This window comes from Solanum tuberosum, unplaced genomic scaffold (genome assembly GCF_000226075.1).
Source record: "Solanum tuberosum cultivar DM 1-3 516 R44 unplaced genomic scaffold, SolTub_3.0 scf00480, whole genome shotgun sequence".
In the NCBI taxonomy this organism is placed as follows: Eukaryota; Viridiplantae; Streptophyta; class Magnoliopsida; order Solanales; family Solanaceae; genus Solanum; species Solanum tuberosum.
In genome coordinates this window covers 361,009-369,791 of record NW_006239415.1, presented here as the reverse complement: position 1 = coordinate 369,791, position 8,783 = coordinate 361,009, and the positions used below count along the sequence as shown (strand labels likewise).

Genomic DNA, 8,783 nt, shown 5'->3' with positions numbered 1-8,783 from the left:
GATGTAGAACGAAAAGAAATGAAAACAATTCCTTACTCTTCTATTGTTGGAAGTTTGATGTATGTTCAAACTTGCACAAGACCAGATATTAGTTTTGTGGTCGGAATGCAAGAAAGATATCAAAGTAACCTTGGAATTGATCACTGGAAAGCTGCAAAGAAAGTTTGTGGCATGTTATGAAGCCACAATTCATGCATTATGGCTGCAGAATTTTATTTCAGGACTGGAGGTTGTTGACGCCATTATCAAGCCGCTGAAAATTTATTGTGATAATGCTGCACCAGTATTCTTCTCCAAGAACGATAAGTACTGCAAACGTGTCAAACATATGGAATTAAAGTACTTTACTATCAAGGAAGAAGTTCAAAAACAAAGAGTGTTACTTGAAAATATTAGAACTGATCTTATGATTGCACATCCATTAACAAAGGGCTTACAACCAAAGACATTTAAAGAACATGTTCAAAGAATGGGTCTTGGTTGTACTTATGATTGATACATTTATGATGTTTTTACACTCTGAGCTCAATTATGTGTTTCTGATATACATTAATGAATTTCTTGTTTCTCATAATGGTGTATACATTATTGTTTTGAGATATTACAAGATAAGTCTCTATGAGACATTATTGTGGACCGTAATGTTATATGTTCTATAGCTTATGAACCTAGTATGATAAGTTGCTAATGAAGTAATATATGGAATGAAGTATGTAGGTTAAAATTTATGTACAACCTCCATAACTCGCATTAGTAGTTTGTTATATTGTGGTATGTATGATGAACATTATAGAAGAGATTTATTGTATGCGCAACTAATGTTTATGAAATATTAATGTTATGTGGTCATTGGGCCAAGTGGGAGAATGTAAAAATAATTTCTTACTAATGGCCCAAGTTTACTTGTGACCCAAGTAATACTATAAATAATATTTAATAAAGAATAGATCTCGTCTATACATTGATTACTTGATGGACGTACCAAATTAAGTCATAACCTCTATAAATTGGTCCTCCCTCCACCCATTAGGGTTACCACATATTCTCTACAATAATTTCATCATTGACGATTGTGATAACGTAAGGCTAGGGCAAAGAGGTAGAAACCAATTTACAACTAACGCTAAAGCTTTTCTCTATAATGATGTCTTCCGCATCAGGCATGTGCCCCTAACGTTCTCTATGTAAGATTATCGTGTCCAAGATCTTGATGTGTATTAAAGTATTTAATCTTACATGTAATTCATCTCTTTTGCAACATTTTAATTTGTATCCTTTGCATTACTCTTAAGTAATAAAGGATAAAATTAATATCACGCTCTTTACAACGAGACACGCTTGTATTAAGGGTGTGTTTGGTATGGTGGAAAACATTTTCTGAAAAATGTTTTTCAATTTTTCCATGTTTGGAAAATGTTTTCCAAATCAACTCATTTTCCTCAAATTTAAGGAAAATGAATTCCCTTCCAAAATTAAGGAAAACATTTTCCAAAACTCTACTTCATCCTTTAATTTTTTTTCTTACCCTACCCATATCCTATAGCCGACCCACCCCATTTAATTTTTTTTATTTTTTAAATTTCAGATATATTTTTATCCCTACCCCCAAATCAGATATATTTTCTACTCACCAACCAAACATAGAAAAATAAGTTGGAAATTCACTCGTTTTCCAAGAAAACATTTTTCTTTATACCAAACACACCCCAAAATGTAAGTGTCTATAGTGATAAAAAGGAGCAGACTTCAAAGTATCAAAAGTAACACTATGACTTGTACATGTTTAGCAGATACAGATCATGTAGAAAACTTCTCTGCAAATTTCAACTATAAGTAATTTGTTTATACAGTGAATATTTAGCTCCAAGTCATATGATAGTACTCAAGTGTCAACGAAAGGCGTGATCATAATCGTGGAAATGGAAATTTTTGTATATAAAATGAGATAACCATCTCGAGGCCACGAAGCATAGTAATGCAATGGTGACCAAAGAATACCTAGCCACCACTGACAATGTGCCCTGCTTTGCAGCAGCAACAATTCCGAGCACACCAATGGAGGCGATCTGCAGTACAACTTCAAGAGCATTGAGACCTTTATATGCAAGATTGCAACTTGTGCAATTCACTGTATGAGTCCAATACCTGAAAGGAAGTATAAACATATCATTTTTACTGTTTACTCAACCTCTTCGTCTCTAAAAGGTTCTCGAAAGTCTATCCTTACAGGTCCAAAACTTGTTTAAACTAGAATTAATGAAGAATCTATATTAGAAGTGTGGGAATGAATGAACAAACCTGTCCAGCAGCTGCTCCCTTGGAGGAGTTGGCGGGAGGTCCCCATTGTACTTTCCACGCCAATCAACTTGACCACCTGCATATTTGTTTAGCCACCTTCTAAAAGCAACAACAATGGCATCTGCCTTTGTTGGCACATAGCAAGCTTTATGCCAATTGTAAGAGCCAATTTCCTTTAGCTTGCGCTCCTTCATAACGGAAAACAAATTGAATGAGAAAGGAAGACTCGTCATATTGTAAAATGCAATGTTTCACCTAAAAGCACAAAGGCTTCACCGGAATCTAACTTACAAACAGTCATGCAATATGTTCCAATAGCGAGACTATGCTCAAGATTTATTGTTTGAAGTAAAAGGTGGTAAAATGAGCATTGAACTCCTAGGCTAATTTTTTGAAAAACACTAATTTTGAACAGGTTCACGTCTGGATGAAGCCTAGTGAAGTTGGAGAGCTGGAACACAATCCCGTGCAACTATAGGTGTCTTTTTGGCTATATGTATGATTTTTGTTGTTCATTTCATTTGATTGTTAATAGCAAAGCTCAAAGTAAAAAGACAACCACAACATAAATATTAACAGATGGGGAGTAAAGCCGCAGACAAGAAGAAATGGAGAAAGTGAAGAAAGGGGCATGGAGTGGTAGAAACTAAAAGTTTTTGATGAAATAAATCCCACACATCCTCAGCTTTCCATCGAAAAGTATTTCAGTAGCTTTTAGCACAACTTGTGACAAGTTAGAAGATTAGAGTCGGCACAAAGCGGTTCACATGTCTAGAGTTACTTTGTTGAGTAGTATACAAGAGTAGTGAAAATAGCATCAAATCATGATATTGCCTAAAAGTAACAGTTTGTATATAGAAGTTCCTATTGATAGCTCCAACTCCAGAAGCTATGCCAGTTTAGATGGCAAAATGGGATCTCCACTCTTGAGTTTGACCATAAATCTAAAACTTTGCGTCTGGTAACTTGAAGGGGTTTCAACAAATGTAGCTCAACAGATATGCTTGTTCCCTTTTCGTGGGACGCGAAGGATCCTTGTACATAGTAAACATCTCAAAGCTTCAGGCATATGTAAATCACAAGTCTTCTCTATTTTTTTAAGCTAACAACCTTCTGAGGGACAACTAAATTTAACAAGTACACAATAGAAATGGAAAAGATGCAATAAAGAAATGGATTTACCTCCACATGAAGAAGATACAAATCAGAATCCAGAATTAGATTTTGTCCCAGGTGAAATATCCAACGTGGAATTATTCGATCTGCCCAAGTGGCAAAGTTTCTTGGAGATGCAAATATAATTCTGCTATGACCTGGACTAACCGGAATACAGATGAAAACTAGAAGTGCTTTTTTCTGCTTCTCAGCTGAAGGTTTTTCCTGCATGACATATATATTTAAACTGCTGCAAAGAGTACCAAATAAATGTTGAAAAAAGACTAATAATATGGAAGCACAAGAATTACCTGTACAGTTCCAGATGATACAGCAGATGTTTTTCCCTGAGGTCCTCCGAAAGCAAAATAACTATAATACACACAAGGCGGAACAAATGTGTTCCGTCCAGGTCCCTGGTTTGCAGTAATGACATTTACATCCAACTTCGTGACAGTTATGTCAAGTGGTCTTCCCCCTTCTCTATCAGCTTTCACAGTGCATAAACAATTCTGTTAGTCTGGTGAAGTTATTTACACATGCAAAAAGAATATAGAATAAAATGTGTATGGAATAGTATAAGTTTCTTATCTTTTGGGGGCTACTGGAACATTCATAATGCCATAGTGTGAATATTGGACATGAGCTGGGTCCATAAGGTTTTCAATCAGAAGCTCATACCTGAAAATTACCAGATTTTGTTACAGATTATAACTAAAATTAAATAAAAAAGTAGGTAGTTTTGGTCATACAAGTTTTGGTCTCATAATTTATTCCACAATGATTTATCCTTGTATACTGTCAACATTGAAACTACATTTTTACATAGTTGCTTGTTCACATCATAAAGTTTGAATTTCTTCTTCTTTCCTCTATTGCTCGCCTTTTAGATTCTATAGGCTTTATTCCCCAACCCCCTCTTCCCCTCTGCAAAATAATGTTTTTTCTGTTCAGTAAAAGTGAAACAGTTTCTGAAGACTTTCTCCACAAAAGATAGTTGGATATATCTGTGTCTGCTTACCCATATGATATATCTCTGACTATGAAGGTTTTCGAAAACGAACTGTCATCAAGTTCAGGTATATAAGGAGGCCTTTTCGTCAAATATATGTCCTTGTATAGAGGATCAGAGTTTGGCCAAAACCAAAGAATGTCATTTTGCACACAACTTGGATAAACAGTTGCACAAGCTCTTTTGGACGTATGAACCTGCACGGCTAATACAAAAATGTCATTCCCAGTTAACTTGTGTAACGCTAATGCAAATACTGCTGTAAAATTGTTGTCAAATACTAGTGCTTATCTGTAAGCATTTCCCAGAAGTACACAATACACAAACTTCACATGTTTGGAAAATGAAGATACACATTCACAAGGAAAGGGGTGAAAAAACCAGTATAAAAGAATATCAAAGACGATCAATTATGAGAGTTGTCATCATCTTTCATCAGACAATAAAGATAGAAAGCCTTCACCAGTTCTTATGAACTCCCAATCACCATTATAAAGGACTAAGGTCACACAGGTAAAGGTGGTAATCCAAGATCACAAGGTTATTATCCTTTTAATTGTGAACCCAGTAGACTAAGTCTTCAAATACATGTCATGGTGAACTGTGCATGAAACGTACGATGTCAAAATGCAAAATACTCGAGTTTTTTACCAATAAGTTTCCTAGGAAAACCTTCTGAATAACAGAAAGAAAAAAACAAATGGTTGATATATACCTTGACCAATGATGACAATAGTAAATTATGTGCTCTACCATTGGAATTGGAATTGGAATTGATATGACCATACTGATATAACTATTTCATTGATAATTTTGTCTAGTTATTTTGTTTCATTTAATGGAGTCTCAAGCAAATGGTTTGGACATGTGAAGAGAAGGTGCGCTGACGGCCCAATGAGGAGGTGTGATAGAGGTTGGTTGTAGGGAGTACACGGAGAGGTAGAGGTAGGCCAAAAAAGTATTGGGGAGAGGTGATTATACAAAACATGACGCAACTTCATATTACCGAGGACATGACTCTAGATAGGAAAGAGTGGAGATCGCATATAAGGGTAGAAGGTTAGCAGGGGTAGAGTGTTGTCTTTCAAGGCATCTCCAAATGAACAAGCATTTTCGCAACGTTTAACACCCCCTATGTAGCCTTCAGACTTTTCCTGAGCAAATCAAGATCATCAACTTCTTCAGTGAAATCAAACACGAGTATTCAAGATCACACGGCTCATCCTACAGTGTGAAGCTATGTTTTCATGTTTTCACGCGAAAACTCCATTTATTTAACGGAATTGACATTTATAGAATTAAAAATGTTGATACCTAGTTAACAATGCAAAAGTTGGGTCTACAAGTACCAAAAGGGTTTCTATTATCCTCCTCACTTTTAGCCAAGTTAATCAACACCAATGATATGATCATTACCACAAAAAGACAGTCTATAATCAAAAGTACAAAACCAACATATAAAAGGATAAGTATATTACCGGAGGCCCATCCCTAGGAGCTTGAGGGATAAACTTACAATCACCAGCTCCATTAAAGCACCAACCATGATACACACACTGCAATCTTCCCCATTGATCAATTCTTCCTTCAGAAAGTGGAGCATATCTATGAGGACAAGAATCATCCATTACTTTCCATTCTTTCTCATTCTTATCCCACCACACAACCACATCAATACCCATCACTTTCTTCCCATGTGGCCTCCTCTTATCAAGATCACAAATTGGCATTATTGGGTACCACTCAGCATACCACTCAAATTTCTCTTCTTGATTTTCATTTTCAGTCCTTTCATCAAATGGGGTTTCTGATTCAGTTGAAACACTTGGGGAAATAGCAGTAAAAACCTTGAATTTTGCATTTTGGCTCTGAATTGAGGGAAAACAAGAAATGGGGTTTTCATAATTTTGTTGAATGTACAAGTTGGTAATTTTGGGAAATGAACTAGTTGAGTTCAAGTTGAGGTGAAATGGTGAAAAGGAAGAAGCTTTGATAGTTTGCATGGCTGAATCTTGAAATTTGTTAATTAAAGTTCAAATCTTTTAAAAAAAAAAAATCTTCAAAACCCCATTAAAATGCAAATGCAGAACAAAGTGGTGACTGATAAAACTAGAAAAGTATTTTGTGGCTTTCAGCTATACAACGCCATGGTTGTGTCATCTTCTGCAATTAGTTTATGGACAGAATTTATTTTTATTTTTAAAAAAACAGTAAAAAGAAATAGGCAAAATATGAAGATTGATAGACCACACATTTGTGTATGTACTTGCTAGGCCACAGGCCATGAGGAAGAAACAAAGAGGAGAGCCAAGAATTTCAGATAAGAATAAGTGGAAAATATATACTATTTAGAATAAATCCTAATGAAATCATCTCTTTTATCTATTTCCTCCCTTATCAAAATGAATTATTTATTTTCCTTTCTAATCTGTTTTAAAAAGAATAACTTCCTTCCTTCTTAGATAATACTTTAATTTCAATCTTTTGTATGGCATGTTCAAGCTCACAAAACTAAAGGACGTTTTGATATATTTTACATAATTTTAATTTAGAATCACAAGACTCTTCTTTTTTTTTCTTAAATTTTATGTTAAGTCAAATTATAGTATTCTTTTTTAAACAGAGAGAGTATTTAATATTTGACTTATTCTGAATGCCAATGAGGTAGGGATGGGCATGGTATGGTACGCTATGATATTTGAAAATTTCAATACCATAATTTCGGTATTTGGTTTTTAAACATTATATCATTATCATACCAATTTAATTCGGTATGGTTCGGTATATTGAAGTTCGGTTTCAGTATTCTACGGTATGGTAAATCGGTAATCATAATATGTTCAACTTCGACTAATATATACTTGTATAATAGAGTATTATGACTTCGACAATTAAAAAAATGTCTCAATTGTATCATACTAACACATTACACATGTAGAAATATATATACAAAATAAAGTACAAACAACTCCTTTTGTTAATCAATTATAAATCAAATACATTTCAATCAAAATAGAGTAGTTAAAGTTTTAACTTCTAAACATTTAGTTTATACTAATACTAATACTAGGTTTGCATATTTATTAGTATTTTGATAATAATAATATAATAATAATAATAATATATATCGATATATGTTATTTACGTTACTAAATGGTATTCGATATTTCGGTATATTATTTCTAAATATCAAATATTGCACTGAATACCAAAAAAATTAAAATGTATACCATATACCACATCAAATACAATAATATCAAAATCACGATATTAAAATTTTTAATATAATATAAGAATTCGATATATACCATATCATGCCTATCCTTACAATGAGATTCATCAAAGGAAAAAAATATTGCACCAAATTTTGGTAAATTATTCTCTGGAAAAAAAAAATCTGTTTTCTGTACATGAATATAGTTTTTATTTTTAATATTATCATTACTTCTTTGATTGATTTATAATTCTTTCCTTCATTGATAAAATAATCTTTATTAGTTATCCAAATAATGAATCAATATATCTTGTTGATATAATAACTTTTGAACTTGTATGAGATAAAAATCAGAGTAGATATGTAGACGAATAAAGATATTAAATGTATAAAATAGGATGAATCAAATACGACTTGATATTAATAAACATAAGGTATTTTTCTTATCCACCATCGAAAGAAGTCATCATATTCATTGGAGGTCCCAAATTCGAGACGTTTGAGGTCGATATCTTACCAAATAAAGATACATAACAAAAGCAGGCATTAGGAAAGTGCGAGACACATAGATTTCTACTGATTCATTGACATTATACTTAGAGCCCGTTTGGATTGATTTAAAAAAAGTAGTTTTTAAAAATAAAAAGTCAAATTTAAATGACTTCTAAGTAAAAATAAATAAAAAGTAGGGAGAGACCTACTTTTGATTTTTAACTTATTTTAAACTTAGGGTGTGTTTGGTATGAAGGAAAACATTTTTCCAATTTTCTCATATTTGGTTGGGTTAAATGTTTTGAAAAATGTTTTCCAAATCAACTCATTTTCCTCAAATTTAAGGAAAATGACTTCCATTCAAAACTTAAGGAAAACATTTTCCAAAACTCTCTTCCAACTTCAAATTACAATTACTTTTTTGTTAAAAAAATCAATTTATTTTGTCCCTACCCTCAAACCACCCCACCCCCACCCCCCACCCCCCCAAAAAAAAAATAATTTTAAGTTTGTTTTCAAAAAATATTTTCAATTTCAAAATTTCATTTTTTTCACCCTTACCCTTGACCCCCCAACCCCCCTCCTACCCAGCCCCCCGCACCCACCCACCCT

At 33.5% G+C, this 8,783-nt stretch overlaps 1 protein-coding gene across 1 annotated transcript in view; it reads right to left on the bottom strand.

Moving 5' to 3' along the window:
- Positions 1-1,727: 1,727 nt before the first annotated feature.
- LOC102597185 (protochlorophyllide-dependent translocon component 52, chloroplastic) overlaps positions 1,728-8,783 on the bottom strand; it is a 7,789-nt gene continuing 733 nt past the window's right edge. Inside the window, exons 2-9 of the mRNA XM_006364374.2 lie at positions 7,037-7,042; positions 5,944-6,509; positions 4,475-4,662; positions 4,045-4,134; positions 3,765-3,951; positions 3,481-3,678; positions 2,299-2,486; positions 1,728-2,145 (exon numbers count right to left, since the gene is read on the bottom strand). Of these exons, the coding sequence (XP_006364436.1) occupies positions 1,890-2,145; positions 2,299-2,486; positions 3,481-3,678; positions 3,765-3,951; positions 4,045-4,134; positions 4,475-4,662; positions 5,944-6,468 (1,632 nt within the window). The 5' untranslated portion in view covers positions 6,469-6,509; positions 7,037-7,042 and the 3' untranslated portion in view covers positions 1,728-1,889. The remainder of the gene's footprint in view (positions 2,146-2,298; positions 2,487-3,480; positions 3,679-3,764; positions 3,952-4,044; positions 4,135-4,474; positions 4,663-5,943; positions 6,510-7,036; positions 7,043-8,783) is intronic.